This window comes from Monodelphis domestica, chromosome 7, assembly GCF_027887165.1.
Source record: "Monodelphis domestica isolate mMonDom1 chromosome 7, mMonDom1.pri, whole genome shotgun sequence".
NCBI classification, from domain to species: Eukaryota; Metazoa; Chordata; class Mammalia; order Didelphimorphia; family Didelphidae; genus Monodelphis; species Monodelphis domestica.
This window is the reverse complement of record NC_077233.1, coordinates 171,293,075-171,315,071: the sequence shown is the minus strand read 5'-3', so window position 1 is coordinate 171,315,071 and position 21,997 is coordinate 171,293,075. Positions and strand designations below refer to the sequence as shown.

Genomic DNA, 21,997 nt, shown 5'->3' with positions numbered 1-21,997 from the left:
AAAGGGATCAGACAAGATAGCCAGTAGTGCCTCTTCCAATTCTAAAATTATGATCTTGTGAACTCTCAATTTCCTTCCATTGCCAAGTCTTCAAATACCAGATACAACTCGGCGATTACATTCTCTTAAAGGAATTGTGTAAGAGACTCCTAGGTTTATTAAAGGTCATCTTGTCTAACCCCCTCATTTTATGAATGGGGTTGGCCCTTGGACAATAAGCAAATGTCTTCCAATGGGTAGCAAATAGTGGTACCAAAATTCAAGCCCACTTCTATTGAACTATGCTGGCTGTTCTCAACCACATGGGAATATCCCAAAGGCTGGACTATCCAGTCAGAAAAATCACATCTTCATGTGATCTTTGGAGGACTGAGGGGCCCAAAGTAATACTTCATCATTCCATTTTGGCTGATATAGTAGCATTAAATCTCTGGTGTAAAAGGAATTAAATGTATTCTAGCTGGAAAGGGGCCTGAAGCTAATCTGGTTCTCCTCAGTAAGCTAGTTACTATCCATGGAGTGTTGCATTTCCTCCTCTTTTAGCATCTGAATGATAGCCTTGGACTTACTCACTCCACAGCTCTAAATGATTGGCACGAGCTTCCCAAAATGAGCTCATTTGGCTGAGTCCAATCCCTGGGAACAATCACCTGCAGAGGAGCAGCACAGAAGGTCAGCAAGTAATGCTGGTGATTGATACTCAGCAATATAGCTAAAAGGTTATGGCCAAATTGCAGGTGTGAGCAGCAGCCAGTATTTGCAGGACAAAGGCAGATAATTATTCAGACTGAGATGTATTTAGAGGTTGAAGCCAAGAGGTACCCAGCCAAGACGGAGGGGGCAGGGCAAATCTGAGTTAAAACAGGGCCAAATTTCTAGCCAAAGCAGGTAAAATGAGCAGATGACAGGAAGAAAACAGAGTATGGTCAACATGCCAGCTCAGGATCAAACAAGACTCATTTTTCTCAACCATAAAATGAGGGAATAAGACCAGATGGCCTATAAGGTTTCTCCCTGTTCTAAAACTATGATCTTAGGAACTCTCAACCTCCCTCCACTACCACTACAGTACTAAGTACCAGTAACAAAGCAAGTGGCATACTTGCTCATACTTCTTTACTCTAAGTCAGATAGTAAAAAGAGAAATTTATAGCAGGCAAAGAGCTCTAAAGTTCCAGCTTTATATGGAACAGACAGCAAGAAACTCTTCAAGGACAGCAAGTTGTACCAACAGTCTCCCATAAAACACAGCTTTTTTTTTCAACAACGTAGCTCCCCCATCTTCTGTATATACCCAACCTAAGTAAGGGCAGTCTATTCAGGTCATAATAGACACATTGCCTCCAGAGGAGAATAAGTGTACTGGAAAGAGCCAAGAGTTAAGAAGACCTATATTCAAGCATTAGTTGTATGACCTTAAGGAAGGTCTTACATCCATGAGCTTCAATCTCTTAACATATACAAAAAAAGATAATAATAATCTTACCATATGCATTATAGGTTGTCGTGATGATCAAATGAGATAAAAGATTCAAAGTACTTGGAAATGATAAATATTTAATAATATTAACAATAATGACTAGTAATCACCTGATATCTTTGGCTTTCTTACCTCTAAGAGTCCTTGAAGTGAGGAGGTAAATAGATATCCTCAGAGCAGAAAGCTCTTTGGACCAAAAGATGTAAAACCAACCCCAAGTCCTTGAAGTCTCTTTTGGCTGACATCAGTGTTAGAAAACCTTGGTTAGGGCAGAGGACATGAGTCCTGACATATAACAGCACTGAGTCTCACTTTATGGGAAAACAAAAGATTAGATTGGAGGCAGCTAGGTGTCTCAGTGGATAGAGAACCATGCCTGGGAGGTCCTGGGTTCAAATGTGACCTCAGACATTTCCTAGCTGTGTGACCCTGGCCAAGCACTTACCCCTTTTCTGCCTTGGAACCAACTTTCTAAGGCAGAAAGTAAGAGTTTAAAAAAAGAGGATTAAGTTCCCAGGGTGGGAGGTCTCAGTTGTGACATCAGAATATGGGGGGTGGGGGGGCAGTGATGTCACTGTGTCAAGGAAAAAAGATTTGAAATGGAAGATCAGGCTGTAAGGGTTTGGGGTAAGAGAGCAGGCTCTTAGTGTTTATGGGTTGGCATTAGAGAATAAGAGTTCAGGTAGTAGTTGGGGTTTTAAGTTTGGGAGTGCCAGGGGGCAGGAGATGAAAATGGGAGATCATACTATCAGAGAGTGATCAAGTTTTACTCACACAGTCACACTTTGGTCTGGGCAATGATCCCCAAAGGTGCCTCCCTGCTCTTTGAAGATGATGAGGTTCCAGACAGCCAGGACTGTGTCCTCAGGAACGTGGAAGTGGAAGAGTTCAGTGCTGGCAAAGGAGCGGAATGGACTCAGCTTTCGGGGTGAGCAAGTGGAGTAATCGGTCAGGAAGAGACCCCCTGGGTGATATTAAGGGGTAGGGAGACAGACAGACAGAGACAGAGATAGAGACAGAGAATGTATAACATTTCAAATGATGACATCCAAACCTACCATGATAACTTCTAATATACTCTCCCACTGCCCCCAGGGAAAAGGAGAAATTAAAGTTGGGGGAAATTGGCTCCTAAGTTTCCATACAAGGATCCCCTAAGTCATCCAGATGATCTAGATCAGCTCTCTGGAAATAGGTGACTGCAGTCCCTCAAAAGTAAACTCAAAGAGCCCCTTCGGAAGGGGAGGGGAGGGAAGGGGAGGGGAGGGAAGGGAAGGGGAGGAAAGGGAATGGGAGGGGAGGGAGAGAAAGAGGAGCCTGGGAAATGCTACAACAACAATAATAATAGCTAACATTTATATAGAGTTTATTAGGTGCCAGATACTGAGCTAAGCACTTTATAATTACTTTCTCATTTGGGATAAGGGATACAACCTTGAGAGGTAAGTACTATTATTACCTCCATTTTGCCAAGAGGGGAACAGAAGCAGAGAAAGGTAAATGTCAGCCCAGGGTTACAATGCTAGTAAGCATCTGAGAACACATTTGAACTCAGGTCTTCCTGACGCTAAGCCAGTATTTTATCCACTTCTTCACCTAGCTGCTCCATCATGATTATCATAATGGCTAATAATTGTCTTATATATTTTGCTTTCTTAGCTTCTAGAGTCCTATAAGTAACCAGAAACCTCCCATTGTGATCCTACAAACTTTCTACAATGGCTCCACTACAGTGGGGTCCCAAGGTAGAGAGATAATCATAGAATTTCAAAGATGGCAGGGACTTGGGTGACCATTGTAGTTCAATCCATACTTAAAAAGAATTCCTTCTAAAACACACCCCAAAAAGTAATCAACCAGCATCTGCTTAAAGACCTCCAAAGAGGAGAGAACCTACTCCCTCCTGAAGCAGTCCATTCCACTCATGGATTGGCCTGACTATAAAGAAGCTTCCACTTGGATCACACCTAAATTTGCCTCCTTATAACTTACACTCATTCCTCCCAGTTTGGGGTTCTGAAGTCCAACCAAACCAGTCTATTCCCTCTACCACATTACATCCTTTCAGATGATTAAAGACAGCTATCACATCTCCTCTGAACCTGACACTGAGAAAAGTGTCAGCTGCCTAAAGAAATTTTTCTGTATGAAGTTAAGAAATGCTAAGACAGACACAAAAAATATGATGCTTCCTCTGTGGCTTAAATAAATCTCATTTGGGTCTGCCATGCACCCAAAGAATTACTACAAGTGCTTATGAGTTCTCTGACACCAATAAACCTAATGCAAAAAGAAGAGAGGGTTGGGTGAGACTAGCTCTCAAAACAAGAAATTAGATGAGTTAGTAAAAAGAGTTCTAAGGTGGAGCCAGAGTATTAACTAGCTATATGGGGACTTAGAACAATTCCTTTGAGGATTGAAGGATACAGAGATCCCTGAATACCATAAGGTCACTGCTACAACATAAGTGAGTGTTCAGTGACCCAAAAAGCTTACTATCTGGTAGTTTCCTATTTTAACTAATTATTCTTACTAACTAGCCACTAACCTCAGTTGTTATATTACAGAAGCAGGGTCCACTAGATTGTGACCCTCTGGGGCCAAAAGCTACTGTTACCTTATCTTAGTTATGGCTCTGGGAGGTGGGAAAGAAAATAATTCATAGTTCCACTAACATTCTAACAAAAACCTTTATATTCTAAATGTCAAAATGGTATACAGGCAAGAGTTCAGTCATTTTTCAGTCATGTCTGAGTCTTCTTAACCCCATTTGGAGTTTTATTGGCAAAGATATTGTAGTGGTTTACCATTTACTTCTCCAGATCATTTTACTGATGAGGAAACTGAGGTGAACAAGGTTAAGTGCCTTGCCCAGATTTATACCACTAGTAAGTGTCTACTAAGTCTAGATTTGACCTCTGGAAGATGAGTCTTCTTGCCTTCACATCCAGTGCTTTTTACTAGACTTGAAATCAGGAGAGATACAAATTCTACCTCTGAAACTTGCAAGCTATGTGGCCTTGCATAAGTCGATGAGACGCAGCATCAGTAATATGAAGACACTAGATATAGTACTTAACTTCACAGGGTCATTGTGACAATCAAATGAGAAAATGTATTTAAAGTACTTTGCAAGGACTCTATAAACAACAGCTTTTAAGATCCTGTAACTTTGTAACTTTCCTCATATCTGTTATTTTTACCTCCTGTCTGGCTCCCTGTGGTTATGAGTAATAAAAAACCTCGAGAAAACCTCAAAATATCTGTGACATTATTCAGGGGAAGGGATGGGAGAAGTTGGCAGCCTGTAGACTCAGTATGCCAGGAATCAGAGGAGAGAACTCTGGCCAGATGTAATAGATTGGTGATAACAGGATAGGAGGAGGTAGGTCAATCTTGGTGGCCCCAAAGAGAAATTAGAAAATGAATGGACTTCAAGAAATGTCCAGAATTCCAGGAGATCATGAGAACTTTAGGTGGCCCTTCACTTTCCCTCATCATCCCCATCCTCCATATCCAACCAGATGCCATGCCAATGTCTCTCAAATCCATCCTTGTTTCTCCACTCAAATGCCCACTACCCACAAAGAATTAGAAATTGAAGGGATATCTGTCAGTTGGGGAATGGCTAAACAAGTTATGGTATATGATTATAGTGGAATAATATTGGACCATAAGAAATGGCAAGCAGAATAATTTCAGAAAAACCTGGAAAGTTCTACATGAGTTGATGCAAAGTGAAATGAGTAGAACCAGGAGAACGTTGTACACAGTGACAGCAATATTGTAGAATGATCAACTATGAATGACTTAGCTAGTCTAAGCAATGGATTGATCTAAGGCCATTCTGAAGGACTCATGAAAAATGCTATCCATCTCCAGAGAAAAAACTATTGGAGTCCAAATGCAGATCAAAACATACTATTTTTCATTTTTTTATTTGTTTTTGCTTTATATGGATCTTCTTTCACAGCATGACTAATGTGGAAGTATGTTTTGCATGAACACACATGTATAACTTAGATCAAGTTACATGTCATCTCAGGGAGAGAGTAGGGAAAGAAAAAAAAATGTATTTTTCAATGGCCACCACTATAGTATTCATTATCTAGCTCTCTGGCGTGAATTATTCACAATAGCCTTCTAATTAATTGTTCTCCCTGGCTGAAGCCTCTCTTCTCATTACAATCTATGCTTGCCAAAGTGATAGTCCTAAAACACAGATCTGACATTGTCATTCCACTACTGAAAAAGCTCAAGTGGCTTCTATTGACTCTAGAGGAAAACAGAAAAATACCAACTCTCCTGTTTAGCATTTAAAGCCATTTACAATCTGGCTCCAGCCTCCCCTTTCAGGTTTATTGCACATTATTCTCCTTTTGACACTCCACAGTCCAGCCAAACTGGCCCATTGCTGCATTCATACAGGCTAGTCCATTTCCCAAATCCATGAGTTGGCACAGATTGTCCCCAAGCCTGAATGCACTCCCTTCTTATCTTTGCCTCTTAGAATCCCTTGCTTCCTTCAAAATTAAATGCAAGAGCCACCTCCTAATAGAATGTCTTTCCTGATACCCCCCAAGTGCTAATTATTGAACTGTATATGCTATGTATTTGTGGGCAACTAGGAGGTGCAATGGATAGAGTTCTGGACTTGGAATCTGGAAGACTCTTCTTGATTTCAAATTTGGCCTCAGACACTCACGAGCTGTGTGACCCTGGGTGAGTCTCTTACTTAGCCTTGTTTGTCTCAGTTTTCTCATCTGTAAAATGTGCTGGAGAAGGAACTGGCAAAAGGCTAACCCTTGCCAAGAACACCAAATGGAGTCAAAAAGAGTCAGACATGCCTGAACAAGAACAATGTTTTGTATTTATTTGTATGTGTAAACGTTGCTACCCCCAGGTAAACCAACAGAGACTGACTTGATTTTACATTCCTATTCCCAGCCTCCAGAAAAATGCCTGGCATCTACTAAGAGCTTAATATGCTTATTGTTTGATTGATTGATAGCAACAGATGATTGCACTACCCACGGAGATCCACATGTTGAAACTATAACTAGTACAGAGAGAACAAGCAACTGGGACTCTGGGTATTTAAAGACACGACTAGGGAAATTATATGGGAGTGGCGCCAATATGGAAGAGACCCCCAAATTCCAGAAAACTCTAGAGGGATACTCAGAAGCAAACTGACAAAGAAAGTCACAGAGATTAAAAATCCAGTTATCCAACTAAGACTGAGGATATTAAGGATGACCAGGACTAGTCAATGACAACACCAGAACCAGCCTTAGATAAGCCTCAAGGATAACTTGTGAAATACAAAACCTGAGGCAGCAGCAGGTCTTGTATTGGTGAAAGCAGATAAGCAGGAGGAAGATGCAAGATCTCAAGTAAGAAAACCCCAAAAGGGTAGCTTTGGACTGAGTACTGAGGAACGGATAGATATGCTCAGGCAGAGGAGTATCAGAACCTCAATTTACTAAACAAGCAACAAGAATAATAAGTACTTGCTTGTGCCAGACACTATGGTAGGTTCACAGGATACAAAGCTAAAAATGAAGCATCTCTATTCTCAAGACATATTCGTATATAAATATACACAAAATAAATACAGGATGGGAGAGGAACGCACTAGGAGCTAAGAGATCAGGAAAGGTTTCTTGTAAACAGTGGCATTTGAGCTGAACTTTGAAGGATTCTAATAATAAAGGATTCTAAAATAGATAAGGAGACAGTGTGTGCATGGAGTATATAATCTGTACAAATAGACAGAGATGGGAGATAGAGAGTAAAGGGTTAATCATGGCTCTGAGGTAGAGAATCTTGCAAAGGGAAGAATAGGATGAGGTAATGTGACAAGCTACAGAGGGAGCATGAGCTAAGCCTGAGGTTAATTGGAAGAAAAATGGGGAAAATCATGACAAATGATGCCCTTGAATAAGGACAGAGTGCCTGACCTGGAGTGAGGAAGACTCATCTTCCAGAATTCAAATCTGGCCTCAGACATTTATAATCTGTATGACCCTGAGCAAATCATTTAACCCTGTTTGCCTCACTTTCCTCATCTATAAAATGAGCTGGAGATGTAAATGGCAAAGCACTTCAGTATCTTTGCCAAAAAAAACCCTAAATGGGATCACAAAGACTCAGATATAACTGAAAAATGACTGAACTATAACAAACATACCCCATATTTTATTGTGTTCCTTTGACAGACAATAGAGTAGCAAAATAAATCTCTCAGAAATTAATTAATATGTACCTTCTAATAGTAGTGCATCCTAGAGGTCCTCCATTCTCTAATGTTCTCACCATGCCAACATGTCAAGACATTGCAATAGATGAAATGTCAGACCTCTTTTTCCAGAAAGTAGTGCCTCCTGGGAGAACTTTAAAATAGCAGCCCATATGAAGTCTTCACAAGGATCAAATTTAACCAGGCATATTTCTGGACCAAACTGTGCACTATAACCTGAGACGAGTCAGTCTTTCATCACTATGGTATTAAGAGATTTGGCAGTCAAACGGTGCCAAGCAATTAAGGTGAATGCTATGGAAAAATGACCTCAACATGATATCTCTTGATATACTATATCTTCTTCTCTCCCAGGAGATCTGACAATTAGTAATTGAGCAGAAGCACCAGACTGTCTTTCATGTGGAGAACAAGTGAGCCTGACCTTCCAAAAGAGATAAGAGGAGATGGGGCTGACCAACAGGAGAGAAAGGAAGAGGTACTTGGCAAGGAGCCAGTAGTCCCCATTGTGAAAGCTGGAAGGAAGGAAAAAAAATGGAAATGTAAAGGGGCATGTGTGTTATAGATGTGGGAAAGTAAGCCATTTTTAATAAGTACCCCAGAAAGACCAGAACACGGGGAAGGTTAAGATCACATTTTCCCTGGTGCTTGAATGTATGGGTATTGTAAAAGTAGTAAAGGAGAATGAGGATGAGAACCAGAGTCCAAATTAGTGGCAGAATGGAAGGGGAGCTCAAGTCAGCACCAGGGCTTGGAGAGAAACAGCTAGCCACAGCAGGGCTGCGTTGCCCAACCATTATTAGCTTGAGATAGATTAAAGGAAGAATAGCAATGACTATGGCCAGTTGGTATAAATTAGGCCAAATGCTATTATGACACATACAATTCTTTGTGAACTCGATTCCCAGGAAGGGCATCACTGTATTGCTTGGGGTATCCTTGATGGGGACATATTTCTGTCTGTCTTTCCCAATATACTATCCCCTGAAAAGACAGCCAAAGGTAGCTTGTGCTGTGATATTTTCTGTTTCCTGAGAGGTGTAATGATGGTGGTGATGACAATGGTGGTGATGACGATGATGGCGATGGCAGCGAGGATCACATTGATGATGCTGGTGATGATGATCATGATGTTGACAGGGACATTACCATCATGATGGTGGTGACAATGGTGATGATGATAGTGATGTTACAATGATGATGCTGGTGATGGTGGTGACAATGGTGATGATGATAGTGATGTTACAATGATGATGCTGGTGATGGTGGTGACAATGGTGATGATGATAGTGATGTTACAATGATGATGCTGGTGATGGTGGTGACAATGGTGATGATGATAGTGATGTTACAATGATGATGCTGGTGATGGTGGTGACAATGGTGATGATGATAGTGATGTTACAATGATGATGCTGGTGATGGTGATGACAATGGTGATGATGATAGTGATGTTACAATGATGATGCTGGTGATGGTGGTGACAATGGTGATGATGATAGTGATGTTACAATGATGATGCTGGTGATGGTGGTGACAATGGTGATGATGATAGTGATGTTACAATGATGATGCTGGTGATGGTGATGACAATGGTGATGATGATAGTGATGTTACAATGATGATGCTGGTGATGGTGGTGACAATGGTGATGATGATAGTGATGTTACAATGATGATGCTGGTGATGGTGGTGACAATGGTGATGATGATAGTGATGTTAAAATGATGATGCTGGTGATGGTGGTGATAATGGTGATGATGATAGTGATGTTACAATGATGATGCTGGTGATGGTGGTGACAATGGTGATGATGATAGTGATGTTACAATGATGATGCTGGTGATGGTGATGACAGTGGTGATGATGATAGTGATGTTACAATGATGATAACAGTGATGACAGTAGTAACTGTGGTGATGGCAATAGCATTTATATACTTATAAATGTTAAGGTTTTCAAAGGACTTTACTTACATTGTCTTATATGAGCTTCATAATAGCTTGGTGAGGAAGATGCTATAGACATTCTAACTATTTTTCAAATAAAATGAAACCCAGAGAGGTTCAATAAATTGCCCATAGACTTACAAACCGTTAAGTGTCAGAGGTAGGACTTGACCCAAGCCTTCCTGACTCAATATGGCATCTATCATACCATGATGAACTCTCAGGGGTCGTCTAGCCCATTCTGTACTTACCTGAAAATTCCCCTACAAGTAAAGGCCTCTGGTTTTATGTTGATTCACCCAGAATCTGCCTCCTTATAACTTCCATCCTCTATACCTAGTTTTGCTCACTGGATCCAAGCAGCACCAACTCTTCTTCTATAGGGCAGCCTTCAGACATTTGAAGACTGCTATCATACTCTCCTCGATGTCATCTACTCTTCAAGTTAAACACCCCCATTTAGGGACAGTGGATAGACACCAGGCCTGGATTCAGAATAGACTTGAGTTCAAATTGAAGCCCAGACATTTATTAGCTTTGCAATCCTGGGCAAGTCACTTCATCTTGTTTGACTCAGTTTCTTCATCTGTAAAATGACAGCCATGGACTAGATGACCTCAAAGGTTCTTGCATATGCTAAATCTGTGCTCCAATAATCATTTTAAAAAGATTGTAATAATTTCTTCCACATCGCTGGCATCCTCTGTTGTGCCCCCACCATAATACTTTGCACACCCTCAGGATCTAGCACTTAAAATGAAGTTCAAAATCTTCCTACACTACAACTTTACAGCTTAGTCAATCAGAGGTTAATTTCGCCTAAGGATGGTCAGGTTCACTTTCCCAAACCATTAACTTTTGCTCTGTTCATTGTTTCAGCCATGTCTAACTCATCTGGGGTTTTCTTGGCAAAGATACTGGAATAGTTTTCCATTTCCTGCTCCACCTCATTTTACTTTTGAAGAAACTGAGCAAACAGGGTGAAATGACTTGCCCAGGATCAAGCAGCTTATTAAGTGTCTGGATTTGAATTCATGTCTTCACTTTAATTCATGTCTCCCTGATTCTAGACCTAGCTCTCTATCCACATGTTCCACCTAGTTGCCCTAAACCAAACCCATTGACAAAGAACTTTTAAACTAGACATGCAAAGAGCCAAGACCAGGAGAAGAAGAGTCATGAAGAGGTGATTCTTGCATGATTTCTGGTCCTAGCCTGTGACATTTGCCTCCTTTGCCACTGAAGTCTTACATAAAATCCTCCTGCTGCAAGGCCAATGATTAGGGACAGGGGTAAGGGGGCAAGCTGGTCTGATTGTTCATTTTTAGCTAGAGCCTATATGTTCATTGAGGTAGGGAACTCCCTTAGAGGAAACTCTATCGGTGCAAGTCAGAACCTTCTCAGTAATTTATAGTATCAGAGAGTTGCCAGAGGCGATATCTCCACAGTTGGAGGCACCTCAAACATGTTCCAGGTGATTTATTGTCAGGAGGATGAGATTGGTGCCTTGGTAGTATTCTAGTCAGAGGAGGTGGGGATGAGGTTAGACAGAGAGATTCAAGAATCTAAGGAAGAAAATTCCTTGCACCAAGTTGGGGGATGAGCAAATGGCAAGCCAAAAGGCATTATCTCTTGTAATCCCCTTCTAAATGGTTTTTCAGGAAAAATGAGATTTGAGGGGCAGGTTGGTGGTACAGTGGATAGAGCAATAGCCTTGGAATCATGAAGACTCATCTTCCTAAATTCAGCCTCAGTTGTATGACTTTTGTGTGTGTGTGTGTGTGTAGAGTGTTGCATGATCTTGGGCTAGTTCACTTAACCCTGTTTGCTGCAGTTACATCATCTGTAAAACGAACTGGAAATGGAAATGATTAATTACTCCAATATCTTTGCCAAGAAAACCCCAAATGGGGTCATGAAGAGCTGGGCATGACTAAAATGACTAAATACAGCATAAAAAAAAACAAAGAAAAAAAAAAAGAATTGGCTCTCCTTAGGAGACACATAGAGTCCAAAATAATCAATTCAGTTCAACACTGATTAAGAGTCTTCTAGGCATTGGAGATACATGTTCCCTGCCCTCCTAGATCTTGCGATCCACGAGGGGGCATACAACATGTTCACTAATAAGTAAACAAACAAATAGAATGCATTCTGAGTACCAGAAATTCAACATATTCTAAGAAGACTTGGGAAAGGAAAAATCACTTTGATTTGAGGGAAGGAGGGTCAGGAAAGCCTTCACAAAACAGTTGGCCCTTGAGCTGGGCCTCAAAGGAACAGAAAGGTTTCCACAGATAGAGAGAAGGAAGGAAGGAATTTCACACATGGTGGCAACTGAGGTAAAAGATAGCTGGATAAGATGAATTGGTAGTAGCCCAGTTTGGCCAGAATGGAAAGGAGATAAAGGCTAGATCATCTTAATCCCCTCAGATTTATGTATTTTAAAGTTTAGAAATATGACCTAAGTCTGGAAATCTATTATGTTGGTCTCTGGAAAGTAGAGACTAAAATACATACTAAGGGGTCTGTAATTTGTCTTATAAGCCATAGGGAGCAACTGAAGAGATCTGGGCTTGGTCCAGCAATGGTAAGATTGCTGGATGGTTTGGAGGGGAAAAAGCCTGAAGGCAGTGAGGCTGTTAAGATAGCCCAGGCTGGACATGGCATGGTTAAAGCTTCAAATAGGGTGAAGAGATTAATGAAGAGGAGGGGATGGATGCAAGAGATGCTATGAAAATAGAGCCAAAATGACATGACAACAGATTAGGTGTAGAGGAAAAAAGGAAGGAAAATAAGCATTTATGAAGTGCCAATTATGTTACAGGCATTGTGCTAAGTGCTTTACAATATTATTTCATTTGTTCCTCACAACTACCCTGGGAGGTAAATACTATATTATTCCCGTTTACAATTGGGGAAACTGAGGTAAGTAGAGGTGAAGTGACTTGCCAAGGGTCACACAGCTAATAAAAGTATCTGACACTGGATTTGAATTCAGGACTTTCTGACTCCAGGCCTGGAATTCTATTTACTATTCCACCTAGAACCAGAGATCACTCTGATGTTTTTAGTCTGGATGAGCTAATGGACAAAACGATATGTGAGCTTTTTGAAGGCAGAGCCTAGTGCTTTTAGCTTTCTTTGTGTCCCTAGCACTTTAGAGACCAGTGATAAGAATATGTAAATAGTATTAAGAGCATGATTACAAGCTGCACCCAGGTTTTATGCAAGAAAGAAGGGACTAATAAAGTGAGGCCAGTATTAAAATCTATATGGTGTATCAAGGGTGTGCTGATAAACGTATACTGACATCAGTATGTGCATGTTTAATCTGTATTAATATTTTCACCATCACTTTCTTAAATCTAAACAATCAACAAAACAATAAATCAAGCCTTGATTTTTTTTTTTACCTTTACCTTCCATCCAAGGCAGAAGAGTGGTAAGGGGAGGCAATGGGGGTTAAGTGACTTGCCCAGGGTCACACAACTAGGAAGTCTCTGAGGTCATATTTGAACCCAGGACCTCCCATCTCTAGGCGTGGCTCTCCATCCACTGAGCCACCCAGCTGCCCCCTCAAGCCTTGATTTGTAGAATTTGGTGATTTCTGAGGCATAAAAGCTCAGACTGAAATTTTAATCTCAACAGGATCCAGCTGGCTCAGTACAAGCCATGTGTCATATGGTCTGAACCTGGAATGGGAACAAGAGGGAATCTTCACTGCCCTCTCCTCCTCACTGCTTGCACTTCCATTCTGCATCTACTATATTCTCAGTAGCCTAACTTTCATAGCTCGTCAAAGTCCTCTCACCCCAGCACCCCTGCAGGGTAAAGAGATTCCTTTATTTCTCATCATTTTCCCCTGGAACAATAGCAACAAGCTCAACACGAGACAACATAACAAGGCAGACAAAAAATATTCTGCATTAAGCCTAGAATCAGGGCAGCTGGGTGGCTCAGTGGATGGAGAGCCAGACCCAGAGATGGGAGGTCCTGGATTCAAATGTGGCCTCAGACACTTCCTAGATGTGTCTCTGGGCAAGTCACTTAACCCCAGTTGCCTAGCCCTTTCCATTCCTCTGCCTTGGAGCCAAGACTTAATATCAATTCTAAGACAGAAGGTAAGGTTAAAAAAAAAATGGAGCGGTGTTGAGAAGGAGAGTTGAGAGTACCACTGTACTCTGCCCTCATCACACTCTACCTACCAAAAAATTGAGCAGTCTTTCCCTTTATTTGGACCATGTGATAAATGCTGTCACAATAACCAAGTAAATGACAATAATGGAAATCACATATTTATTTAGCCTCTGTGGTTTATTTACAAAGCACTTTTGTAGGTCTTACCTCATGTGAGCCCCACACCAACCAACCCTGGACTAGGACAATTATCAGCATTCTGGGTTTACAGACGGGCTTGGAGAAATTGAGGGGCTTGCCAAGGGTCAAACAGCTAATAAAGAAGTAGATCTATCTTTTGACTCTTTGGGTGAATACTCTTCTCAATATACTCCGCTTTCTTTCCATGGATCTCTTCTATACACAGCCTCCCTTATCAGAAGAAAATCCCATCCCACCAAGGTCGCTGAAAGAAGAGCCCTCACACACCCTAGTCTGCATTATATCCAGATGTTCATATTATAATTCCAAGATAATGAATGCATTCATTTAAAGATTGCCTGATCCTGAATAAGCCCCATTGACACTCCAAGACAACGATAATAGCTCAGTTCTCTGTACAGAACCAACAACATCCAGGGTAAGTCACACTGTTGTTTCAGCAGAGTCCAACTCTTTGTGATCCCATTTGGGGTTTTCTAGACAGAGATATCAGAGTGGTTTTCCATTTCCTTCTCCAGCTCATTTTACAGATGAGGAAACTGAGGTAAACAGGGATAAGTGACTTGGCAAGAGTCATGCAGCTAGCAAGTATTTGAGGCCAGATTTGAACTCAGGAAGATGAGTTCTCCTGACTCCAGATGTAGCATGCCATCCACTGTGCCACCAAGCCACCAAAATAAACAATAAGGTTTCTTTGTAAACCCCATCATAATACCAATGCCATTACATGCCAATACATGTCATTAGCATGTATTATATGACAATAAGACACAGGGAATGGTGTGGTACAATAAAATGGAATGCTAAAATTTGGAGTCAAAAAAACATGTATTCAAATTTCCCCTCTGATACTTCTGAGTTGTGTCACCATTGATAAGTTGCTTAAACTCTCTGAGCCTCAGTTTCATTATCTGTAAAATGGGAATAGCAACTTTATAGGATTCTTATGAGGCTCAACCGAGATCATTAAAGTGCTTTGCAAACATTAAGGCTATATAAGAGTCAATTATCTTCTTCATCAACTTATTAAATGTAGTTCAGTTATTTTGTAAGTTTGACTTAACTTACAAGACAAGGATGTGGCATGTCCACATCCAGGCTGGATGCTCTCATTAATCACACGACTGACCGTGACCTCCAAGGTGATGGAAAACAGAAAGGCACTTATGTGATAGCAAAAAACTGAAAACAACCTGAGTACCCGTCGTTTAGGGGATGGTTTGTGGTATGTGAATATGATGGAACAGTATTGTAGAGTGTAGAGAGAAATAGCAAATACACGGTATTTAAAGGAACGTGGAGAGATGCAGGAGAACACTATAGACAACATTATAGCAATAAAAATGAAAGGAGCACTATAAGGAGCAGATAACAGAATGTCCTTTCCCTGCTCTCCAGTAAGAGAAACAAAGGCTTATAAGGGCAGACTGGCGCATATATTTTCAGACAGAACCACTATATCACTTGGACTTTTTTAAAATTTTATTTGGCGCAAGAGAGAGTTCAATGTTGGGAGACAAAGGGAAAGAGATGTATCTGGAAATGAGTATGATATAAAAATAGAAGGTATCAAAAACATTTATTTTATAAATAATATAACATAACATCCAGATCACAGGAATGAAAATATTCCCAAATTCCCAATAAAAAAGTATGCTTGTCATAGGCAGCCTGCAGCATCTCTTACCAAGCTATGTTGATGAATGCGCTCACATAATGACCTGCACGAACCAGGGTGAGTCCCTCTCATTATAAACCAAAGGACAAGATCATAAATGTAGAAAGGGTGACCTGAGAATAAAAGTGTCTAATTTCCTTATTTGGCTTAGGAGATTCGCCTCATTTTAGTCACATCAATTACATGCACACAGAAGCTCAGAAAAACATGCAAATAAATGGTCTATAGGTCCCAGTTAAATCCTATGATCATAAGATAATGAAAAGATTTTGAATGTCATGAAAACATGGAAACTCACATAGATGAACCTCATTACCCAAGGTAAGTCGTCCTAAAACACCCAGGTCACAAAAAGAAACTTATCTTCATGGCTTGTGTTGGGTCAAAATGTCAAGGGCATGTGATTTCATCCATAGAGGAATTCCTTGGCCAAGCTGCCAAGTTAACAGTCTTGGAGACTGGCCTAGGCACAGGAGGCAAAGTGACTTGTCTATGGTCTCATAGCTAGTGCCAGCCATGGCATTTGAACACAAATCTCCTTACTGTCAAGTCTGATGTTCCATCCATTATACCTGCTACTTCTTATGGCATGAATCATTCAAAAATAAAATTTAATTATGACATTAAGGTCATTATAAAGCACATTTTCATACATGACTTTTGTTTTGCACAATATTATTCCACTTAGATTAGTAACATGAGTATACTCAAAGAAAATTTCTCAACACATCAATGCTACTAAAATGGAACTCCTTTTCTTAATTTATAATTACATATCACCATACATGCATATAAATGAATGTGTATGGCCTATAATGTCCACATTAAGGGCACTCTATTCTACCTGTCTTTAATTCTCCAAGGTAGCCATTCCTAATTCCTGCAACCATTCCTAGTCAGACTTAGTCTTGACCCTCCTCATTTTCCTGGTGGTCCTCTACTAAGGATGATCCACTTTGTCACAGTTCTTATATACATCCTTCTGGTTTCATGTCTTGCAACATGGGAGAAAAATGGATCTGACCCACAGAGTATGTTGCATTCTTAATATGTGGTTGCCAGCACCATATATGTTGTTCCAGGTTTGATCTTGCCAAGACTCAGAACAGCAGAACTATCATCTCCCTTGTTCTGAACATCATACTTCCATTAATAAAGTCTACATGTTTGTTGGTTGTTTTGATTTCGATATCTTACTATAAGTAGGATAAATCAGGATCAAAGGTGCCACAAAAATCATAAAATCTCAGAATTGTACGAGACCTCAGAGATCATTTAATCTAATCTATACCTAAAAAAATAACCCTTTCTATAAACTGTTAACAAGAAGCCATCCAGCCTGTATTTGGAGACCTCCAATAATGGAGAAGATTTACTACCTGTCAAGGTAGCCCATTCTGATTTGGGATAAATATAATCATTAGAAAGTTTTTCCTTGTATTGAGCCAAATTCTGTCTCTCTGCAGCTTCCATACATTGCTCCTGTCTATCCCAAGTAGAACCAAGTAGAACAAAAATCTCTTCCATACAATAGCCCATCAAATACTTAAAGGTAACTGTCATAGCCTCCTTCTTTTCCTCTCCTTTCTAAACATCTACAGTTCTTTCAGCCAATCCTCAAGTAGCATAGTTTTCTTTTTCCTCTTATAACCTGGTTATCATCCCCCAATTGTCTAGCCCTTACTGCTCTTCTGCCTTAGAACCAATACTTAGCATTGAGGCTAAGATAGAAGGTAAAGGTTTGTTTGTTTTTAAACTATAACTACTTGCTTTCCAATCAAAGAATATGGGGTCATTTAGTTAATAAAAATTAAGCTAAGAGATAGCTAGATGGCTCAGTAGATTAAGAGCCAGGCCTAGAGACAGGAGGAGATCCTGGGTTCAAATTTGAACCCAGACATTTCCTGTGTAACTATTAACTCCCATTGCCTAACCCTTACTATTTTTCTGTCTTAGAGCCAATACTTAGTATTGACTCTAAGACAGAAAGTAAGAATTTTTAAAATAAGTAAACTAATATTAAGCTAAGTACTAGGAATACAAATACAGAAAAGAAAAAAGAAAAACTGTCCTTGTCCTCAAGGGGCTTACAGTCTAAGGTGGGGAAGACAATACACAAAAGGAAATCAAAAAAGGGAAGGGATAAAAAAAAGGTCCCTGGAGTGGAGGCATAATAGAGAAATCCAAAAGAGTGCCACTGTGGGCAGGTGGGTGTGAAGATGAATTAGCTGACCAAGGTGCCCACCTTTTATAAAGATCCTCCATTTTTAGAAGGAGCTTTCTTCTATGACCTCCAATCAAAGAGGTTCAGGGGGCAAAAGTATTAAAATGGTGAGTGATGTGAGTTTGCAGAATGATACAGTTCCCAGGGGCATGATGGAGTGAGTCAAGAGAGTACAGCCAGGTCAGAAATGAAGAGATTCAGTTTCTGGCTCTGCCACTTACTATCCATGCAACATTGGACTAGTCACTTAACTCCTCTAGATTCCAGTTTCCTCATCTATAAAATGAGGGGGTTGGACTAAATGATCTCAAAGGTCCTTCCAGCTTCAAATCTATGGTCTAGGAATGAAACAGTCCTGTAGTGTCGAGAACCCAGGCTTTTATCAAGGAGAAAGATTAACTACTAGGAGATGATCTTATGACGGCAAATAGAAGGACTGTTTCCTGGTGGTCATCCTAATATATCCCTGAAGTTGCTTCTTTAAGTTGGCAATAACTCTGAGTGCCATTTACAGGCTGTGAAAGTCTCCATGTTCTATGCCAATTTCATATAGAGATTGTCTTATTCACTTTCTATAAAGCTAAATCTCACTCAAAAGTTCATAGAGATTAAAGGACGTCCAGTTCAATCCCTTCATTTTTTAGAGGAGGAAACAGGTTCAGAAAGATTAAGTGACTTACCCAAGATCACATAAGTGAATAGAAACCACAGAATTGGAATTCACAGAAGTAGAATGTGGAGATCCATTATCTCTAAAGTCATTACTCTTTTCATAGCATGACATTAAATCATATTGAATTTTAATCAATTAAAATCCTCTTTTTTTAACAAAATGGCTATTAAGTCAAGTCTGCCATATCCTCTACCTGGGCAATTGATTTTTTAAATCTATGTACTGTTATAAGTATTTGTTAATTAAGTAAGCAATAAAAGATTATTAGGTGTAGGTGGGTGGTCAATATACCTTACTACAGTAACTAACTTATTAAATCTAAATGCCCTATTTCCTATGTAATCCATGCCTCAACACTCCAAAATCTGGACTTTGTAGGATAGGGTTCAATCTCAAAGACAATCTTCAATACAAAAAACTTTGCTTGAGTATTTACCCTCCCTTCATCTAGAGTTATTTCTAGCAAATCTCAGAATGTAATCCAAATGTACTTTGAATCTAGCTTTCCACAAATGTGAATAAGAATGTCTCCAGATTCTATATAAGCATTCTGGGTAAAAAATACAAGGCAGCCATTATTCTACACCACTAAAAATACAAAACCACATAAAAGACTGACATAACCCATAACCAATCAATGCAATTCTCTCTTCCAGTGACCTCCTTCATGGTACTGAAACTGCCTCACAACAACTCCCTGTGGTCAGCATTGCCTTCAGAAAGGAAATATATTTGGGACTGCTAAGGAGACAAGTTTCCAACATTCCAGTAAATCCCTGACATTTTGTTACGTCCTGTTTTCAGTCCTAGGGACAATAAAGATGATTTAAATTAATGATGTTACTCAAAGAAACTGACACCCCCTTTAAGGAAACAAATTTAGGGCTTACTAGAGAGACAGCCCCCTTTACCCATCAGACTTCCACTGTTCAAGTAACTCCTTATCAGGTCTTGGTAAAGATTCCTCTCCTGCTCCTCCAAGACCAGGGACCATGTGTGGGTTCTTCTTTCTCCAAGAGGCTACCTCTACCCAAGAATTCAAACTCTGCCAATATTAAGATTAGGTTCCCAAATACTTGAATTTTGGATAGCTAGCAGGCAACTTCTCAAGTCCCAGGAAATTCTTCATCTTTCACTAAAAAGACAAATTCCATGATCACACCGCATAGGAACTCTCTCCCCTCCTCTATCCAGGAAGCTAGGTCTCAGAAACGTCCATCATTCTTTACAAATGCTCTCTCAAGCTGAGAGGTTTTGCAACTGACTCTTGAAGCCTGGGGCCAGGAACATGAGACCCAACTCTGGGGCCATATGCACATGAGAGTACATTCAGCTCCCATGTGCCCCTGCCCAACTTGGCGATTGTTGACTACTAAGGGTAAATTCCCCAATCCCAGTTCATAGGTCTACTCTTAGCCTTGCTGCACTCTGGTCTGTCTTCCAAAAGAAAAAAAGGGGGAAAGATCAAAGTGAGAAAAGAGGCTAGAGTCTTCAATGTTTCCCTTTTAGATTTCAAAGCACTGATCATTACAGTGGCTGAACATGATGAAGCATGTGTCCCACCTCATCAAAAAAAGTGGTATACTATTAGTATGGAATGAGGCACATGTTGTCAAGCATGGCCAATGGTTAACTTACATTATTCAACTGTACTTCTTTGTCATCAACAAGATTTACATGGGAAGGAGGTAGAAAAAAAACAGAAGTTATGACAATCTTTTTAAGAGAGCAAAAGTATTTTTTAAACCCTCACAGTTCACCTTGGAACCAATATTGGTTCCAAGCAAAAGAGCAGAAAGGGATGGGCAATCAGGGTTAAGTGACTTGCCCAGGGTCACATAGCTAGGAAGTGTCTGTGTTCGGATTTGAACTCAGGACCTCTCATCTCTAGGCCTACCTCTCAATCCATTGAGCTACCTAGCTGCCCAAGCATAGGTAATTTTTAAAAGAAAAAAAATGTAAGACTCTCTTTTTATAGGTCAGTGCAAAGTGGCTATTCCTCCCATTATGACCTATCTCACAAAAGTCCAGGCCAACCAATTTATCTGTAATCACTGGGACCAACTCTCCCTGGAGGTCCCTAGAACCATGCTTATCCTTACCCTTACCACAGGAAGGTACAGTCAAAAGTCTAAAAGGCTTACCACACTATAAATTCATCAAGCCAAGCAAAGAACTCTTTTGATCAACCTCCTATACCTATTAAATAGCATCTTGCTAAATTTTTTCAGTTATTCCAGTCTCCAGTCTATCAAGATATTTTTGGATTTTGATTCTGTCATCCACAATATAATAGCTATCCCTCCCAGCTTCATGGCATCCACAAATTTGATAAGTATGTCTTCATCCCAAATCATTGAGAAAAACATTGAAAAGAATAGGGCTAATAATACAGTTCTGAGTCATACAAAAGAGACCACCTTCAAGATTGGCATCTATCTATTAACACTCATTAGGTAAGACTGATTATTTAATCAATGAGGAATCCATCTAATTATATTATTATCCAACCCACATTTCTCCAACTTGTTTTCAAGAATATCATGTGAAGCTTTGTGAAAAGTTTTACTGAGGGGACAGCTGGGTAGCTCAGTGCATTGAGAGCCAGGCCTAAAGACAGAAGGTCTCGGGTTCAAATCTGGCCTCAGACACTTCTTCCTAGCTATGTGACCCTGGGCAAGTCACTTAACTCCCATTGCCTAACCTTTACCACTCTTCTGCCTTGGAACCAATACACAGCATTGATTCTTAAAAAAAATTATATATATATATATATATATATATGTTTTACTAAAACACAGATTCCTTACCTTCAAATATCAATCCAATGGCACTAACAAAAAAGGAAAATAGATTAATGTAGTATGACTTTTTCATGAACCCAGAACCTAATTCTGCTTCTCTTGAAAAACAAGTTTTTGTATAAGCACTGTGCAGGGGTCTCCTCACTAAAAGAACAAATTCAAGGGTTAAATTTCAATTTAAAGCAGCCAGAGCCCTGGAACAAGATGGGTTTTGTGCATGTATTAATTAAGTCCATTGTCAGGTAATCCAGAGATGGAAAGAAGAAAAATGAAGGGGGAGAAAAAGACATGGCTGGTCATTTTTGTTATTCAGTAGGTTCAGATGCCCAGGGTCATATAGCTAGTGTCAGAGGTCAGGTTTGAACTCAGGAAGTTGAGTCCTCCTGACTCCACTGCACCACCTAGCTATCTCAATGTGATCATAACAGATAATTAAAAAAAAGCTCAATTTCCTAATTAGGAATAGATAGTTCAGAAAGTATGGTACATTGAAAAGAGCGATAGTTTTGGAGTCAGAGCATTTGTATTCAAATTCTGGCTTTACAATTTATCATTTCTCTTCTCTGGCTTCAGTTTTTTCAACTGC

General features: G+C 40.0%; 1 protein-coding gene and 1 long non-coding RNA gene across 3 annotated transcripts in view; one reads left to right on the top strand and one right to left on the bottom strand.

The window, feature by feature from the left end:
* The window catches only part of TMEM8B (transmembrane protein 8B), a 72,712-nt gene that overhangs the window by 46,624 nt on the left and 4,091 nt on the right, over positions 1 to 21,997 (bottom strand). Inside the window, exon 2 of one of the 2 annotated variants that reach the window (XM_056806079.1) lies at positions 2,255 to 2,444. In XM_056806079.1, coding sequence (XP_056662057.1) covers positions 2,255 to 2,444 — 190 coding nt within the window. Of the gene's footprint in view, positions 1 to 1,612; positions 1,960 to 2,254; positions 2,445 to 21,997 lie in introns of those variants that run through there. The other variant, XM_007498791.3, reaches the window with a different exon arrangement.
* Positions 2,053 to 19,460, top strand: LOC107649597 (uncharacterized). Its single transcript, XR_008913610.1, has 5 exons — positions 2,053 to 2,107; positions 2,259 to 2,408; positions 8,097 to 8,220; positions 14,238 to 14,450; positions 19,264 to 19,460. It is a non-coding gene; the product is annotated as an uncharacterized LOC107649597 (long non-coding RNA).